Consider the following 20,007-nt stretch of genomic DNA (forward strand, 5'->3'; position numbering starts at 1 on the left):
GCAGTGTATTTTTGTTATTTTTAAAGAAAAGCGTGTCTTTTTCAATAAAATCATTTTTGTGTTAAGTTAATACTAATAATAGAGTTAATATTTCTAAATATTTAAAGAAAACCACCAAATTTGTTAATAATGACATTTTTATAATTGTTTGAATAACATACAAAAGTAATTAAATATGTTTAATTAATCAAACTAGATTATAGTATTAATTTATTTATAATAAATATCTATAAATTTAATTTATTTTAATTATATTTTTAGTTTTAAAATATTTCCAGTAAATTCAACTAAAAATTATACAGTCATAACAAAAAGGTGTCTCGTTCGAAAAAACCTGTCTTGAAAAAAACGAATAAATTAATTGGTATTTTTCATCAAAATGTTATTATTATGTTATATATAACAAAAATGAATAACAAAAATGAATAACAAAAATGAATAACAAAAGGGAATAACAAAAGGGAATAACAAAAAATGAGTTAATTTGCTTTTCGGGGTCGACCTCTTGGGTTTTTTGGTTTCTTTTCTAATATTGATTTTTCTTCAGGAGTCTTGTTCTTACTGCCTTTTTTCCTTCCTCTTGTAGATTTGGGTTTGGGGGGTTCGGGCTTCAAATACAAACGTATTTTAGACAGACTTTCTTGGTTGATTTGTTCGTCGACTTCGCAGTCTAACAACAATTGTACTTCGTCTTCGATGTTTAGATCGTTTGTTTGATGAGTCTGTTTTTTTCAGTTCACAGACTTTAATAGCTGTTATAGAAACCCTAGGAGTTGGAAGGTCTTCATATTTAAACCTTCTTTTTAGTTTTATTGGAGTTATTGAACTAAAAAAGGAAATAAAATTCAGATCCTTGAAAAGGAGAGGGAATTCTTCCCTCAATCTTTTACACTTGAAGGGATCAACTTGACAAAAGTACTCTTTCTTTTCCGAGTCGTATTTGAATGTTATACCCGCACCCTTAAAAGCCGAAGAGCACGATACAATTGAAGTCGACTTGTGGAAAACGGTCAGTATCTCAATTTGGTACTTTTCAAATCGATTCACTTTCACTTCACTTTCCTCTTTTTCCCAATTTTTCATTCATCCACCTCGCCATCAATTCCTTCACCTTTGTCTTTCTTTTCATTTCCTCCAAGAGAATCATGCATATCCTCTTTGTCCTCTTTGTCCTCTACAACCTGAGCATTTCAAATAATACCTTTTTGAACCGCAAACACCCCAATGTCCAAAGGTTGAAGAACATGGGATGCGTGCGGAACAAGAGGCACCAAAATGATGTTGTGGACCTCAAGCACTTTCCTTAGCTCTTCAACATCATGGCAAGAACACGAATCAATAAGCAAAACAGCTTTTTCATAAATACCAACTCCGAGTTCCATTCGTTTCTCGTAAATTTTCGGGATAAACACGGAAAAGACCCAACCCATAAAAATTGATTTGTTTATGAATCCGGTCTCTGTTTTTGTTAAAAGTACATGGCCAAGAAGCCCAGAATTAACAAGCGTTTGAGTACAAGTTGAGGTCGGAGTGATTAGAATTCCTGGAATTGGTCCTTCTCCGCTGATACAAGCGAGAAAGGTGCTTCTTCTGACATTACGTTGAACTCCAACTTTCAGCACTTTGATATAATCTTTATTCCACAAGACTTTGAGCTTTTTGCGGTCAGCCCATTTTTGATATCCAGATTCGTCTAGATTGAAACAAAGGCACCTTCTGACACCCGATACAGTCTTCGAAAGACCAATAAAATAATCAACAAAACTCTGTGCTTGTATCTCAAGGCGTTTTGTTTCGTCAGGGAATGCCCACCTCAAAATGAATCCCACCTTCTTGAGTATATACAAAATTGCCTCGCGTTTAAAACATTCTCCAAATTGTTTCTCCAAGAAGAATTGTAAGTACTGTACTGTTACCGCCTGCTCCCTTTCAATACAACCAGACACTTCCAACAATAACGCCTTCTTCTGTTCCTCGTTTAAAGGGGGTGGTCGCCCATTTTTCCGAGGTCCGTACTCCATTTCCAACTCCATTTGCATTGACTGCGTCGAGATTGTCGCACCACTTACTCCAAACACTTTCCCCAAATCATCATTTGTAATTTGGTCCCAAGGGACTGATGAAGTCAGTGACTTCATTAAGTATATTTGTCCTCTCTGGTCAATTCCCTCCATTTTCCCTCCCAAAAATGCATAGTCAATGAACCGACTCATCAGAGAGTCTTTCTCACACCTTAGTTTCATGTCATCCTTTTTCTCTCCATCTCTTCTGACGTTGTTCATGCTCATTTTATTTGTGAGTTCTTTTTGTTCCACTCACCTTATTTCATTTTTAAAGGAATTGTAAAAAATTATTATTGAAGAAAATCAATTGAAACGGATAAAATTATCGGATAAAAGGATGAAAATCAAATATTTTATTCGGGTTTAATCTTAGTACATTTCTAGTTTTTTTATTATATTTTTTTACTATAATAATCTTAGCGACAGGTTTTTCGTGTTACTGTAAAATATAATATTATTAAATAATTATAATATTTCAAAACAATAAGAAACGTTCACAATATAATTTATGAACATTACAAGAAATGCTTGAAAAGTTATTGTGACGCTTTATGTAGTCATTATTGTTGTTTTAATATGAGTTTATTAATTCTTATATTATAGATATTTTTATTAAATTGATTCAATAACAAAATAAGAAATTTTGTTTTTAATAATTTAATAACATTAAATTATTTAATTGTAAAAAGAAAAATATTCATATATTTTGTTGTCGCAGATATTTGGTGATAGAATTTGATATAAGAACACTTTTTTAAAGTGCCAAATCGTTGTCGATTGTAATAAATAAGTTATTGAAACTCCAATTGAAAATGTAATATTAATGTTGTTATAAACTGTTTCCCAAAAGTCGATAGTACCCCAAAATATTTTGGTCTATTTTTATCATAATGTTTTGGGAAAACTACGTAATCTATTTATATTTCAATATCAACTTTTTTCAAAAATTAAAACCATTAATTGTTGAAAATCTTAATTAAAAACACGTAAAAATAAGATACAATTTATGTAATAACACTTTTTTTCTCGAGCAACTTTTTTAAAGAAGATGGCCAATGAATTTACCTTTTTCTTGAATACAAAAAAAATCTTTTTTCCATCGATTGCATTAAATTGTTAATTGTATCCATTGGTATCGATTCCCATTCTTTCTTCAGCACTCTAAACAAACTCTTTTTGTTTTTAAAATATTTTTTCTTTTTTCTAATTCTATTTTCAAGTATCGACCAAACGTTTTCAATTGGTGATAAATCTGGACTTGAAGGAGGCCACCCAGTCAATCTCACTTTATTGTTCTCCAAAAAATTCAATGTCGTTTTTCCTGTGTGTGGCTTGGCACCATCTTGTTGGAAATAGACTATTTGTTTGTTGCGTTCTCGTCTAATATCATCAAACACTTTATTACTTTCAAGCATGTGTTGATAGCCAATTGCATTAAGTCTGTTGTCACATAGTAACATCTGTGATTTGTAATTATTTCCGATTGCTCCCCAAACCATCAATGAATCGTTGTGTTTTGGAAGTGTTAAAAACATTGATTTAAAAATCTTATTGTTCTTTTTAATAAGTAAAGTTTGATTTCCAATATTAAATGAATTTATTCTGTTATATCTCATTTTCCTGCTTTTGTGATACCAACAGTTTCCATTATCAGAAAACAATCCAAATCTCGACTCATCACTTATAATAGCCTCTTTCCATTTTTTATAATTTTTCTTTAGTACCGCCTTTTTGCAAAAATTTAATCTTTTATTAATGTTAACTTTTGTTAAAAATGGAGATTTCTTTAGTTTGCCATATTTAAACCCGTTTATTTTTCTGTATCTTTGAATTGTTGATTTTGATACATTTATACATTTAGCCAAATCACAACACGTTGATTCTGGATTAATAGAAGTTTTTTTGATCAAAGTTATTATTTTTTGTTGTGTCATAATTGAAGGTCTGCCTATAGTTTTTGAAATTAACTCTTCATTGTTTTCATTTTTTTGTTATAAGAAACTCTGTTTGGTGATACATGAAGTGTTTTGGTAATAAAAGAAAATGATTTCCCTTCTCTTAATAAATTAACAATGAGCTTATCTGTTTTATTGATAACAGACATGTAATCATTTTAAAGATTATAAGTTTAAATATTGCAATTAATTAATATTAATTTGTTTTCAATGTGATTTTTGTTGAAATTAAAAAAATAAGTTTTACAAAAGTCAATATTGTTTATTTATGTAAATGTTTTTTATCCTATTAAAATAGTTTGTTTTTGACAAATTTTTGATTGAATTGTTTCAAATCTAAAATAACATGAATTGGGTTTTAATGAAATGCATTTATGATATTTTTTTATTTGAAACAACTCAAGATTATTTCTTTTGTAAATTTGAGCAACTTTTGTTTGAAAAAATGTGTATTTTTATTTTTTATGTGTAAATTTAAGCCACTTTTTCCTCAAATTTTTGTTAGATCCAAAAAAGAGGATAAAAGTATAGTAAGATAAAACCCGACATATTACCAAAAAATAAAATAAATACACTATCGATTTTTGAATTCTCGTTTATTTTTTTGACTACTTCATATCAATAAAAATATAAAAAACCAATATAATAACAATGTGTAGAATATCGGTGGAAATTAGTGTTTTACAATTTTGTTTCAAATTGTTATATTTATAGAACTTATGTATATTTTATTTATAACAAATAATAAAAAATACTATTACAATAACAATTTGAATTGTTTCCAAAAGACCATAATGTAAAAACAAAACAAAAGTGTGGCTAGAACAATTCGCAGTCAATAAAAACCGATTTCAAAACAATTTTAACAATCAACATGCCAGTGACATACACAACAGACGTCGCCTTAGTCAAAGAGACTATTGCAAACAACAAGAATGTTCTTGTAGTCTTTTATTCGCCTGAATGAGCTCAATGCAAAGCGAGTGCTCCAATGTTGAAGAAACTTTCTGAAGAACACAAAAATCTCAAGTTCTTTAAGGTTGACGCAACTACAGCAACTGAGTATGCTGCTGAATACCAAGTCACTTCACTCCCTACTTTCGTCTTCTTCCAAGACCAGAAAGTCGCTAAGAAGGCGCCAGGAAGCCCAGATGCACTTAAAGAGATTATTGGCATGTCTCAATAATTCATCAATTGCACTGGATTCTTTATTATTAACATTATTAATATAAATAATTGATGTTTATTATTATTTATTCAATCTAAAATAAAAATATACATTTTAATCATTACAACTGTTTTTATAGTTGGATAAATTAAACAAATTTTTGGTTATGCCTATATAAAACTCCACACGATATTTAATTAACACTTAAACTACGCCATTTTTTAATCGACCTGTTTTTGATTGGATATTATTTCATATTTTGATGATTTTCATTTTTGGCTTGTGTTGTGTATTTATTTATTTTGTTTATTATTTTTGTGTTTAAAACATTATTTTTATTTATAAAACTCATTTTCTTGAAGGTTATACACATTTAATTATTTGGTTCACTGTTGAGAGCTTTTAACATTGCTAATAAACATATTCACATATAACTTTTCAACATATCATTTTCCACCACATACACATCTTTTCTAGAAAAGATCTTTTTAATACAGAGCACATTAAGCTTTTGATGTTTAAAATAGTGCACTAACGCAGTTTTGTATTGATAAAAAAATAACTTTTACATGTTTTATTGTCAAAAACAAATTCATTCTGACATAATATGCACACGCAGTTTAAATTTCATTGCACCAAGCTTCTTCCTTTGAATTAATATTTTGATTAAAACACAATAAAATAAAAATGTATTACCAAAAACCAAATCAAGTTTATTAACCAATTAAAATAGTTCATGAAGCATTGAAACAACTTCTTCTATTTTTAGTCTTTCAAGTGGATGTTGTGACCAACACAACACAATGATATTGTACTTTTTTTACATCAACATAATCTGGCTTCTCGAGACGCTTTCCTAATGAAACAAACTCGGCGATTTTCCATGGAAATTTGAATTCAACATCACTATACGCAATTTTCCAAGCAAAGCACTCATACATAGTCATTGCAAATGAATAGATGTCAGCTGGTCTTTTGTACTTTTCTTGTTTTAAAACTTCGGGTGCCATGTAAGTCGGTGTTCCAACTCATTTAGTAAATGTCATGTTCGTCATCATCATATTAATGTTTCTTGATGATCCAAAATCAGTCAATTTTGCATTCACTTTTTCTGACACATTCAATTAATATTAAAACGTTGTCTGGCTTTATATCTCTGTGTAAGATTCCATTCTCATGTAAATACATAATGCCCATAGCAACATCAAACATGAATTTAATTCGTATTTTTATGTCAATTTCACTTAAAGTTTTATGTTTCATCAAGTCTTGTAAACTGCCATATTGAGCAAATTCGGTGACCAAACACACTTTGTTTGGTATGAACACGGCGCCATAAAAGTAAACAATATATTCACTTCTGAATTTGTCTAACATAGAAACTTCATCTTCAAATTCTTTTTTACTTGATTTATTATCAGAAGATTGTTGTATTTTTCTAATTGCAACTTTGTCACATCTGAACTCCCCCAAGTAGACAATCCCAAATGAACATTCCCCAAGTTTCTTGGTTTATATCAACTCGGTGTAGTCCAGTCGCGTCGTCATTTTTGTCACAGCACTCACTTCTATTTTTTCATCAATTTGTTTTCCTGTTTCCAAGTCGAGTGCAATGGCTACAATATTTGAATGTATAACACACTTGCAAATGGGTTTAATAAAGATCTCAAATTCACATGCAAATCCCTTTTTAAGAGTAACTAAAGTTGGTTCAGTTCGTATCAAAAATTGGTCGCAATTGTCGACAACACTGAATTGGACTTTTATTGTGTAATTAGTGTTATTTCCAACACACAGCAGTTCACGCGTCTCTTCATTCACTTCTATCAAACTGTCTTCATTGAGTACTCCAAATGTAATAATTTGTTTATTACTCAACAAAAAGTCACCAAGATTTTGCAAAGGGATATTTGATTTCTTCATATTATAAACACAGACATTCATCATCTTTTTCTTTTCTTTGTTGTGAAGATTAATTTGGTAACACAACACTACTACTATTACAAGTACAAAAACTATTAATACTATAAATCCTACAATTGTCCCAAATATAATATCATAGCGCATTGCAGTCTTGCAAAAAGACCCACTGTCATCAGGTGCATGCCACCCTTTACATTTAGTACATCGATCATTTGTTGCAGCTGTGCAATATTGAATTGTAGAAGAGTGATGACACTTATAGTCGATATTCACATAATTGTCTGAGCACTCGGAACAATACTTCATTGAAGTGCACTTTATACAAGTTTCGAAACACTTTGAGCATCGACCGTTTGAGAGGAAATACCCCCGTTTGACAACTAGCGCACCCATTTTTTGGTCTTTTTAAGACAAAATTGAGTCAGTTCATCAAATAGAAGACATAACTTTGTTTCATTTGCTATTCTGAAGTAATTGTCTGCACACGACACACATTGTTTTTGGTCTAAACAGAGATAGCATGATGTGTCACATTGTTACAATCTTTTAAAATGTAGTAATACCCAACTTTACAAATGGCACAGCCAATAGCATCTGGCATTAACATATCACATGTCTCATGTAATGAATCAACTTCTTTACACGTACATTCACTTGTCAAATAAAATCCAGAGTGACATGAAATACACATAGTATCATTAAAACAATTCACACATTAAGAGATAACTATGCTAGCTATCTCTTCACTTCTTCAATCTTACTGGCATACTATTTCTATGGTTTCTCGGAGTTAGCTATAACGTTCTGTACTTTTTTCTCTGTTTCAATTTCTTCCAATTCTGTTTCGCATTTTGTTTTCAATTAACGCAAATAAAGCAGCAACTTTTGTAAATTTTGCTTCGAAATCAGTGACTTTAGTTCCAAGTTTTTGAGTTTCTTTATCAGAGTTTTGTTTTATTGTTCTCTCTTTCTCAAGTTCCTTCTGTAAATCAGCCTTTTGAGCAACTAACAATTTAATGGAATTCTCGGCTTGTTCCTTATATTCACCGAATTCATTTTCGTTTTCCATCACTTCTCTGAGTTTGTCTGCATATTTCTTCTTTTGTGCTTTAGCCTGTTGAGCATTGTTTTTTCAAGACCAAGTTGCTCATTCAGTTCAGTCAACTTCTTCTCATAAGTGTTCTTCGACTGTTTATAAGTCTTAGCAGCTTGTTCAAGGGCTTCCAATTCAGTCTTCATCTTGGACATATCGTCTTCAAGTTTGTCGCATTCGTTTTGTTTCTCATCGAGTACTGTCTTTGTTCTCATCAATTCTTCTGAAGCAGTTTTATAATCTCTCATAGTCTTGACATACTCTTGTTCAGCCATCTGGACGTTCTTCTCAAGGGTTTCAGCTTTGACTGTGATTTCAGCGATATCTTTCTCGTACTTTCCTTTAATCAATTGGGTCTTGGAATGGTCTTTCTTTTCTTGATCAAGTTCAGTTCTAACGCTCTTCAGTTCGTCTTGGTATTTCTGTTTCATCGCTTTATTGCCATCTTTGTCATCATTTGCAGTGTCAAGTTGTTTGTGTGCCATGTCGACTTCAGCATTCAAGTCGTTGATCATCTTGTCCATTTCCTCCAAATCCTTATTCTTCTTCTTCTCGTCTGTGAGTTGATCAACTTGGACAGTCAAGTCATTCGCTTTTTAGTCAATTTTTCTTTGGTGTTATTTGCTTCATCTAAGTTGAACTAGACTTCCTGTAATTTGATATCAGCAGCCTTTCGAGCAGCATCTGCACTGTCAGCATTCTGTCTTTCTTCATCGGGTTGGGCTTGAATTTCAGCAAATCTTGCATTCAACATGTTCTTCTCTTCTTCTTGAGCAACAGAAGCTGGTGCACTGACTTGGAATTTAAGTAATGAAACTTGTGCATTGAGTGCTTTGACTTGGTCTTCCATATTCTTTCTTCTATCAGATTAGTTGAGAAGTTGAAGCAGTTTTCTCATCATTAGTTTTGTCGTCCAAAGCCTTCTACTTTTGTGCTTCAAGTGCCTTAATTTGTGATTCATAATTCTTAATCTTCAAAGTGTCTTCGGCTGATTGCTTTTTCATATCTTAATAAGCAGCATCAAGTTGTATGTTTTTATCTTTCAACGCAGCGAACGCCTTCTCCAAATCAACAATTTGGTTGTCTCTCCTGATGACCTCTGTTTGGTCGATCTTTGAAGTCCCATCATTTCTTCAAGGTCTTGCAATTGTTGTTCCAAATCTACTATTTTTTCTTGTCTTTAGTTGTTCTGTTTCTTAACTCAATCAACTTCCTTTTATTTGCTTCTAAAATAAAAAAAATAATAATGCACTATAATAAGTAAACTATATTTTCTAACAATACAAATTAAAAGTATCATAAAATGTAATTAAAACAATTAATATAAATTAATATAAATTATTAAAATAATTATTAATTGTTTATTAATAATACAATACTATATAATAATGTAATCCCATAATTTATAATTTCAAATATAACTAAATTTATAAACATTACTTATTCAAATATCAAAGAGATGAAGTCTTTATAGTAAACCTGAATATTTATATGACGATGGTTGTCACGTATAGATTGAGCTTTTTATAAATCATTGACCATTTTATAATATAAAAATATTTTTTTATTCTATTGACCAATTGATAAAATAACCAACCAAAAACAAAATGTCGTTGTCATCAAATCCAATTAATGGTGTTGGACTCGCACTAAAATTGCCCAAATGATGTGAACACCCACTTTCTGTCTTTTCGAGTGTCAAATTTGAAAACACGAAATTTCCAATAAAAACAATTTGTGTTGTTGGAAGAGTCACATTTTCACTCAACACAAATTCACTGTTCGTTTCGATTTGTAACGTTTTCGTGCGCTTTTTAATATTAAAACTCTTCCAATGAGTCGCATTGGTTCCTTTAAAACCCACAAGTTGACTTTACTAGTAAACCGTACTACTAAATATACACTTTATTATTTATTTATAATTTAATAATTTATACTATATAAAGTGGTAAAAAAACAAAAACAGTTTTATATAGGAAAAACCTAATTATTATTTATTCAAAAATAAATAACAATTATAAAAAATCAATAAGAAGTTATTTATTTACGTTTTTAATTATTTTTATACTTTTTGTCTTTTAATTATACCAACCAGATTCACAAAGTCCATAAGTTTATATTTGAGAAAGTTATATCTCCGAATCAAAAATAAATCAATTTTAGTAACCAAAACGATTAGCAATAGTTTGACAAAACGAATTTGTCATTTTGTCAAAAATGATACAATTTGATTGTAAAATATACGATATATAAACTATCATAGATGGTTTAGTTATAATAATGCTTTAATTATCAAAGTTAATAAATTACTCTTTTCCATTTTATTTTTATTTTAAATATTTTTTAGTTTTATTATAATTTAATGAATGAACAAACTAAATACTAATAACTAAACTACAAAAAGACATTATGTAAAAATACTTTCTACAGAAACATATTTCTAGTTACAAAATAGTTTCTTATAATTAGACAAACTTACCTTAAACAGCAGGGAAAATATATTATAAATTATTATACCTATATGTTCTATTTTTATTTCATTTTTGTTCTTTTCTCTTGTAAATGTGCTTATTATGAACTAGAATACTATAGTAATATAGTATTATTATAGTATTATTATAGTATTATTATTGTATCATTATAGTATTACTATAGTAATATGTATTACTATAGAAAGTAAACACATTAATTCAAAACAACACTCCAAATCGCTCTTCATACGTACAACGATGATTTCATGGTTCAACATTTCGTTTGATCGCCAGTGAGTTATATGTTGTTTTAGTGTGGTTATAGCAGTTTGTTAGTATTTTATTATTTAACAATAGAACCAACTCATATTGTCTTCTGTAATATGACAACGAGATATGTTTCTTTGGAAAAGTCGGGTTTGGCTGTTATTTGACGAAATATTCAACGACAGTAGTGTCACCATCACGAAATAAATTGCTTTGTGAAGTTTTTTGTAAATTAGTTCTTGTTATTATTTGTGGGTGTTAGATTAATGTGGTCTGAGTCTTCATTGGGGCTCTTTATTTACAAAAAGAGAAATTTATTAGCAAATATAGATGATCTATGTTCTCAATATTGCCATTGTTGTATTCTTTTAATTAAATGCATTTTTTTTTCGTTTTGATGCTTTGCTCAATTTATGAAACTTTAACTTTCAATTCAAAACAGTAGATAAAGACAATTTGAAAAGACAGTTTTTTGAGTAAATAATATAAATAATAATATAGTATATATATTATACTAATTTAAATTAATGTATAGAACGAATGCTGTATCGATACAACAATTGACCAACACTATATGTACTTGATGTGTCAATGTGAACAACAGTTTGTGTTTTCATTTCAAATGTTTGAGTTGTGTAATAGTTGCATTATCGACTCGGAAAGAAAAAGAAAACCATGCCATCTTCTCTTTAATTGTATGTTCTTTTCTTGTTTTTGGATTGTCATTCTTGGCTGTAGTGACTGTGTCAATTACTTCAGTTTTTGTCAAAGTGCTTAATATCGAAATACCAACACAACAAAGTTATTTACAACTTGTGGAAGTTTAATTCTATTTATTGTATTCTTATAATTATGTTTTTGGTTGGTTATTTTATCAATTGGTCAATAGAATAAAAAAATATTTTTATATTATAAAATGGTCAATGATTTATAAAAAGCTCAATCTATACGTGACAACCATCGTCATATAAATATTCAGGTTTACTATAAAGACTTCATCTCTTTGATATTTGAATAAGTAATGTTTATAAATTTAGTTATATTTGAAATTATAAATTATGGGATTACATTATTATATAGTATTGTATTATTAATAAACAATTAATAATTATTTTAATAATTTATATTAATTTATATTAATTGTTTTAATTACATTTTATAATACTTTTTTTATTTGTATTGTTAAATAATATAGTTTACTTTAATTAACGAGTCCCCACACTGCTCAATAGCTTTAATGAAAGACATAAGTCATTGTGTTGTTTGTGAAACAGACCACTTTTTTGAATGGATCACGTCTTTCGTGTTCCAGTTTTTTTCGAAGTGTTTGAGTGATTTGGAGTGTTTAAAGTGCTCTTCCAATTATTTTGTTTATGAGACGTATTTATGTGAGAAGACAACACACTTACAAAAATGTGCCATTATTGGTAATTTATGTAATTATGGGTGTGAGATGTGTGACGATGGATATTCCCTTATTAACAACATTAAAGAGATTGGCTGGGTCTAATCTTGTATTGTAACACCCCATATAGTAATCTGCTTTTTAGTTGAACAAAAAATTTCAATTTTTATACAAATGTTGTGTTTTTTTAAATTAGAATATAAAGAACACATGGAGTAAAACAATCGGTTTTGAATAGAGAAGTTATATGTTTTGAAGGGCACTTATCTGTTGAAGATAAAGTTACATCAAACTTAAACCTAAACAATTATATTAAATTAACTTTATAATATTAAAAACACTTCAAATTGTTAAACCAAGCATTTCCAAAATAATTATTGCCGAAAATGTGGTATTATAACGTACGAATTTATAAGAAATTTACATTTTGGTTATTAAATGGTGACGTGGGTAATTAGGATTGGGATTTTGGAAATCTTTGGTTAAAACACTTATTTTATGTAAATTTTCATGATTTTTGTATTATTGATTATAAATACAAATTATTATTTTATATAGTTTTATCCAGAACAAGTGTTTTTAATAGGACCAGCTTTTTTACCTTAACCAAAATAAAGTATTTGCCGCTGATGTTTTTTTACCAAAGTCTACTATACAGCCATTGTATGTTTGTCCCATGTCATCCACTTTACTTGTCCGTACTGTGTGGACGAGGATGTGGTTCCCCTGTTTACTTGTAGATTATCATACAAACAGTCTGCACAAACAGACTGTTTGAGTGCGACATTATTAGCCTTTTTTCAATTCCCTGTCTCCGTCTCACTCGATTTCCACTGATCCGAAGTAAATAATCGGCATTTTTTGATTTCTGGAACAAGACCAAATAATTACCAAAATTTCTATTTCCTATAAATTTAATTTGCATATTATATCAAATAGTAAAAAAAACTATATAAAGACAAAGTATAAAGTTTTTCCGTTTTTAATTGTGTCACATAGAATTTATATTCTTTTTTATTGATATATAAATCCAAGCTCAATAACATATAATATGGGTAACTGTTTTGGCAAAAACAAACGTGTTTGGGTCTTAATGATCGGTCTTGACGCTGCTGGAAAAACGACAATATTGTACCATCTCAAATATTACAAATATGTTAATACAATACCAACTATGGGATTTAATGTTGAGGATGTCCAGTACAAAAGAATTGTTTTTAATGTATGGGATATTAATGGGGGTTCATGTTTAAGACCAATGACACGCCAATATTATAGTAGAACACAAGCTATAATATACGTGATAGACACAAACGACCAGGAACGCATTAATGAGGCAAAAGAATTTGTTCATCAATTTTGTAATGATGAAGAACTTTTTAATGTACCAATTCTCTTCTATTTAAATAAAACCGATTTACCAAATGCTTTGACTAAACAAGAAATCATTGATAAAATGGAACTTCAATCAATAGTAGGACACGAATGGATGTGCCAAGAATGCTGTGGTATCACTGGGGATGGCTCGTTTGAAGGACTTGGTTGGTTATATTCAAAATTTATTTAAATTTGGTTTTAAAAAGTATAATAATAAATGTCTAACTAAACTTGGCCTTGAAGATTCATCAAAATACTTGGGTTGATAATATTTATTTAAAGTCATAAACACACAATAAATTATTCAGAAATACAGTGACAGGGGTTTATTTGTCGTAATATAGTGCATAAAAAACTATTTGTAGAATTTGAGAATATTTTTTAAAAAGTTCGTTTTAATATAGAATTTTATTTTTAAGTATAAATTTGGTTTTAATTCAACGAAAGTTACAGATTCGAGAACAAATAATTAATTGTCGTAGACTAAAATGATTGGTCAGTTGTGCGACAAATAGACTTGTTTGACAATTAAGATAACGACAAATAGACACCTTTCACCATAGTAACAAATATATTAAAATGTGTGTCAAATAATTATACAGATAGAGGATAAAGTCAGTGACAAAATATAAATAACCCGTTTTTCTAAGGAAGTATAAAGTTCAATAGTTGTATTTTACTATTAACCCAGGTTTTTTAATTCCAATAAATGGATGGTAAAGGTAAAGTAGGTGACAACATTCCTATGCTATTTTTTCATTGTTTTCCAAAAAATTGAGGGAAAAAAGACTGTAAATTTAAAAAACACAAAAAGGGCAATAATGTGTTCAAGCTTTTCTGAAAAAAAGTGATCTTAATTAAAAAAGAATTTCAATAATAAAATTAAATGATTACCATTAAAACCACGAACCCTCAACCACAAAACTCACTTGAATTAACCAGAGACAATAAAAAGCCAGATACTCTTCCAATCATTGCCATTGTACACTTTAAATTCCAATGAATTTGGTTGATATGATAGATGGGGGAACAATCTTACAAATTCATTATAACGGGTTTGTTCTTTACATAGTTTTTTTCTTTTTTTTTCTGAAAAAATCTGATAATTTAGACCTTCGTTGGATCGATCAAGCACAATAAGACCTGTCACTTCTTTGATGTGGCAGACTAAGATCTCATTTATTATATCTTTTTGTTGGGAGTCAAAGTTTGCAATGTTAACGACATTAACGTAGTTGTTGGGGCTGTGAGTTTAATTATTGTTGTTTGATTGGGAAATACCGTTGTCTGGAAAAACGGTCTAAAACCATTTGAAAAGTCGAAATACACTTTATATATCAATAAAAAAGTGGAAGCGCTTTCAACATTACGGGAAATTATCCCTTTACTTTGAAATGACGAGATAATCCTCTCATTTGTTTCTTATTGATTGTTTTCCTTTTATTTTTTAAAATTTTAATGTCGTGTGTTATTTCTTTAAAGTTAACGAGTTTTTTTATTCGGTTTTGTTATAGAGCCTAAATCTTCTGTGAATTTTCATTAATTGATAAGAAATAGGCGTTACAATGTGTACAACACTATATGCAAAAGGATTGACAATAAGTGTTGGTTCAATTTACTCATTATTAAAATGTTAATAATATTTTTTGTTTTATAAAACATTATTTCTTGTCACCGACTTTATCCTTGTCACCCATATTTTCCTTTATCTGTAATCACTCGAAAAAAGTATTTTTGCATTGATTTCATTAATTGATTCTTTTTGATTCTTTTATATTGATTATAGTAAAAATTCTATCAGTTTATGATTTTGACCAATCAAAAATGGCTTACACATCGATAGAATATAATGATTTTCCACATATTTGGCACCGAAACCCGCAAAAAAATAATGTCAATTGCAAATATCTATTTATTTGATAAAAGTAAAAACTTGGTAATAAAAAATAAAAAAGAGAAAAAATGTCAAACAAAAAAAAATTCAAAAAAGATAAGAGAAGAAAAGCAGAAAATGCTCCTCTCAAAATATTAAACTTTAAATAAAAATGATAATAAAAATGCATCAACTTCTACACACCAATCACAAGAGCACGCTTGTGATTGCTGTGATGACATCTACAAGTCAATAACAGTAAGTCGAGAATGGGCTTGAAGACGCCAAACAGGACAAGGGAGCATTGACGAATTTATGTATATTTGTGAGTTAGGAATACCAAATGTAGTCCAGATATTACAAAACTTTTTCAATGGGAAAGAGAACATGAAATTAGATGAGGAAGTTACATATGGTGCTGCTGTGCTGGATGCTATTCTGACTGGAAATGGGGAAAGATAACAAAAGAAGTGTTGCTGGTTGGTGTAGAAACTGACATTTGGGATAGAGACAGCTGGTGGTGTGATGACAGAATTGATACAACGAAACTCAACAATTCCAGCAAGGAAGTCACAGATATTTTCGACACATGCAGACAATAAGCCACGCGTATTCATCGAACTCTTCGAGGATGAGGTATCTATGACATCACATTGCAACCCGTTTGACAATTTTGAGTTGAGTGGCATCTCACCCGCACCACGTGGAATTCCACAAGTTGAAGTCACATTTGAGACAAATGCAAATGGGATTCTGAATGTCTTAGCTGAAAACGAGATAACAGGTAAAAAGAATAAAATCACAACCACCAATGATAATGGAAGATTCTCAAAGGAACAGATCTACATGACGGTTGGAGAAGCAAAAAAAGTTCAAGGCAGAGGACGATAAGATGAAGGAACTATTTGGGGCAAATAAAAAAAGTTTAAGAACTTCTGATACTCAATGAAACACATTAGACGACAAAACTGCAATTAAAGTAACAATTAAATAGATTTGACATTTCATTGACAATTTTTTGACATTTGGACAAATACAATTTTATTCTTTGTGGAATCTGACTTTAATTTATTGTTTTTATTAAAAACAATTTTTTGATAATGATATAAAATTGAGACGTGTTAATAAAAAATACTAAACTATCGTTTTTTTCAATAACACAAGATATTAAAACTGTATTTTAACGATATCAAAGTATCAATTAAAACAATAAAAAATATTTTTAAAATATGTCATTCTGATTTAATTATAGCATGTATATTTATAATTATAATCAAAAGTGAATTGGTTTTTAACAGACTATTTATAAATCAAATAATTTTACTTTCGAATTTATTACAGTAGGAAGAAATATGGGGATGCTCGAAAAAGAAGGATGCTCGTAACTATTGGTTAATTTCAATTGAAAAATAATAAAATTACTATTAATTTTAATATAAATTATTAATCAAAAAAATAAAATGAAAAAACCGAATAAATTTATATTAATTATTTATTATTAATAATATTAAATTAATTAATATTTAGATGAGCACCCCCCTTTTTCTCAGCATCCCACTTTTTCCTTTAACTGTATATCTAAAAGTATGAAATCAAACCAGAATTGTTAATATCACAAAGAAGTTAAAATATCAGTTATTGTAACAACAGTTTTAGTTTTTTAAAATACATTTTTTCAAGTACAGATACAGTTAACGGAAAAAGTGGGATGCTCATCTTAATATTAATTAATTTAATATGATTATATAATAAATGATTAATACAAATTTATTCGGTTTTTTCATTTTATTTTTTTGATTAATAATTTATATTAAAATTAATAGTAATTTTATTATTTTTCAATTGAAATTAACCAATAGTTACGAGCATCCTCTTTTTTCGAGCATCCCCATTAGACTTCCGGCCCGCGCATTTTATTTTAGAATAATGGTAAAGAAAACTGCGGTTGCAACGGGAAAATAAAATTTACCCGACCCGCGTTTTTGCAAACACAATATTTGTTATATGTTTTGTTATTATATTTTGTTAGAGTTTTTTATAATTCAATTAAACTTAAAAATAAATATAATCTGTAAAAAGGTTTTAATAATGTTATTAAAAAAATTTCCAAGACAAAAAAATAAAAATGGTAATTGTTCATTCAACAATTTTAAATTTTTATTTCGTCAAACAAATAAAGCAAGTTATTACACAATGAACCACATAATTTTTTATAAAAAATATTGAAGATAAATAATCAAATAATTTAAATTGTCATATACATTTTTAATATCAACAGACTAATCAATCAATATTTATTCAATAATAAAGTATATTTATATTGATTTGATTATAGTTAGTCTTTAAAAGTAATTTTGTATTTTAAAACCACAAGAAATGTAGATTTGAGAAAGCAGTTCAAATAATTCATCTCACATTTTTTCGGTTTTTAAATTCGAACTTTCCTATGTTGTTTGCATAAATTTAAAGCTATTATGCATACTGGATTACGTTTAAATACCTCCTCAATATCTGTTTTACTCATAACAAATTAATTTGTTTTTATTATACTCTTTGTAAACTTTATAATATTATTAAATTTCAACTTATTCAAAGATTGTGTGTATTAAAAACATCAAAGGGTCAGTTCAAATGTTATCTGGTCAACAATAAAATAGTTTTAATTTATATAAACAACATACATTAAACATAACAAAAAACCAAAAGAATAAATATTAAAATGAATTTTTAATTAATTTCAATTCTTGTTGTATAAAAAGTACCAGATAGTTTAAGATTTGATGATGTTAAAAGATAAATAGTATTGTATGAAAAAGATAATTTTAAAACATTTGCAGTATAAAAGTATATTATAACAAATATTTTGTTTATTACGAAAGGTTTATCTAGACTTTATCACAGTCATTATTATTTTTAATAAGAAAACTTATTTACAAATCAAATTAGATTTGTTTTGTTGTATTTTGTTTATCAAATAAAACAATCATTTTTAATCAACAATTAAAAATATTTGAATAATAAAATATGCAACACATTAAATAACTTTGTCAATGACATAGTTTAAATTATGTTTCTGTTTATCAAAGTCAACGTTTTGTTTAAATGTGTTAAAACAATAAAAAACATGTTGTATCGTCTCGACAATTTTAACTGTTTTAAATACACTGGAAAACTCAATTAATTGTTCAATGACTTGTCATTAAATTGTATTGCATTTGTTTGATAATAATAATCTTTAACAACAATTTAACCAATATATTTTTTTTGCCATTAGACTCTTTTTTATAGTCATTTTTTTATAATTTTTCCTTGTTGAAAAAAAATTGTTTATATTCAATCAAGTTTGTTTTTGAAATTTTAAATAATCCTGTTTTGAAATTTGTGTATTTTTTAGATTGCTTTTATATTTAAAGATCAAAATTATAAACTCTAGACAAAAATACCATTGTGTTGACACGTTTAGAAATAAAGACATAAATTGATTAACTTCACTATTTTCTCAAAAAATTGGATTTTTTTGGTAAAATTGATTTATGGTAAAGAGATTATTGAAAATAGTGTTTTTGTTGCTATAATTGGGGTGTGGGCCCGAAGTCTAATCCCCATATTACCTCCTACTGTACAGGAAAAACCAGGGACCAGACTAAATTAAGCTGTTTTATATTTTTTATAAAGTTTCTTTGTAAGAGAAAAATAAACAAATAATTAGGGTTTCGGAGAATGTGTTGGTTTTTTTCAAAAATTAGAAACCAAGTATTAATAAACACACTGTTTTTTTAAATAAAATAGAAAAACCTATAAAATATGAAACTCTTAATTAATCATTCAGAGTTGTTACATTTGTTAATGCCCAGCCGAGCCAAAGTAAAGTTTGTTCTTTATATTGATTTATCTCTTATTGTTTAATACGTTTAATAATTATTAATCATTTACTGAATGTCTAACATTCCAACAATTTATTTATTCTTTACTTTATTTTCATAAACTACGTGAGTCACTTTTAATGCTGAACTAAAAGTGACTCATCATATTACCGAGTGAATAGAGAAGAATTCATTGGTGTCTTTGAAAAAATGAATGAAAGATTTAATTCAATGGTTGTGTTGAAATTAAACAAGGTTGAACATAAGAATAATATTTTATAATTTAATAACAATAAATAATAATAAACTTACTATTATAACTCACATTAAACTATTGTTTATACATATTTTATACAACACATTCATTTTTTTCATCCCGAAAAATAACCGTTTTTAAGACCAAATAATAAGAAAATTACACATTTATTTAAATATATGCCCATTTTATTGTATATAATCCGCTTAATATTCAATAGCTAATATTAGTCTGGTCCCCGGTTTTTCCGCTATCTGTATATAAGTAAGAAAAAACTACTCCGATTTTCGATT

General features: G+C 28.4%; 4 protein-coding genes across 4 annotated transcripts; 2 read left to right on the plus strand and 2 right to left on the minus strand.

Annotated features, from left to right (window-relative positions):
• Positions 1-4,892: 4,892 nt before the first annotated feature.
• Positions 4,893-5,204, plus strand: EIN_289780 (hypothetical protein; the record flags this gene model as incomplete). The annotated part of the gene is made up of 2 exons (XM_004185984.1): positions 4,893-4,964; positions 5,049-5,204. The coding sequence occupies 2 exons, from the start codon at positions 4,893-4,895 to the stop codon at positions 5,202-5,204; spliced, it is 228 nt and encodes a 75-aa protein (XP_004186032.1).
• A 1,494-nt stretch (positions 5,205-6,698) lies between these two features.
• Positions 6,699-7,502, minus strand: EIN_289790 (hypothetical protein; the record flags this gene model as incomplete). The annotated part of the gene is made up of 1 exon (XM_004185985.1): positions 6,699-7,502. The coding sequence occupies one exon, from the start codon at positions 7,500-7,502 to the stop codon at positions 6,699-6,701; it is 804 nt and encodes a 267-aa protein (XP_004186033.1).
• A 430-nt stretch (positions 7,503-7,932) lies between these two features.
• Positions 7,933-9,052, minus strand: EIN_289800 (myosin heavy chain, clone, putative; the record flags this gene model as incomplete). Its single annotated transcript, XM_004185986.1, has 3 exons — positions 7,933-8,195; positions 8,249-8,794; positions 8,893-9,052. The coding sequence occupies 3 exons, from the start codon at positions 9,050-9,052 to the stop codon at positions 7,933-7,935; spliced, it is 969 nt and encodes a 322-aa protein (XP_004186034.1).
• Positions 9,053-13,396: 4,344 nt separating this feature from the next.
• EIN_289810 (ADP-ribosylation factor, putative) lies at positions 13,397-13,912 on the plus strand (the record flags this gene model as incomplete). Its single annotated transcript, XM_004185987.1, has 1 exon — positions 13,397-13,912. One exon carries the CDS (start codon positions 13,397-13,399, stop codon positions 13,910-13,912), a length of 516 nt encoding a protein of 171 aa, XP_004186035.1.
• Between the last annotated feature and the right edge of the window lie 6,095 nt (positions 13,913-20,007).

Source organism: Entamoeba invadens (genome assembly GCF_000330505.1).
Source record: "Entamoeba invadens IP1 unplaced genomic scaffold scaff_1105074726537, whole genome shotgun sequence".
NCBI classification, from domain to species: Eukaryota; Evosea; order Mastigamoebida; family Endamoebidae; genus Entamoeba; species Entamoeba invadens.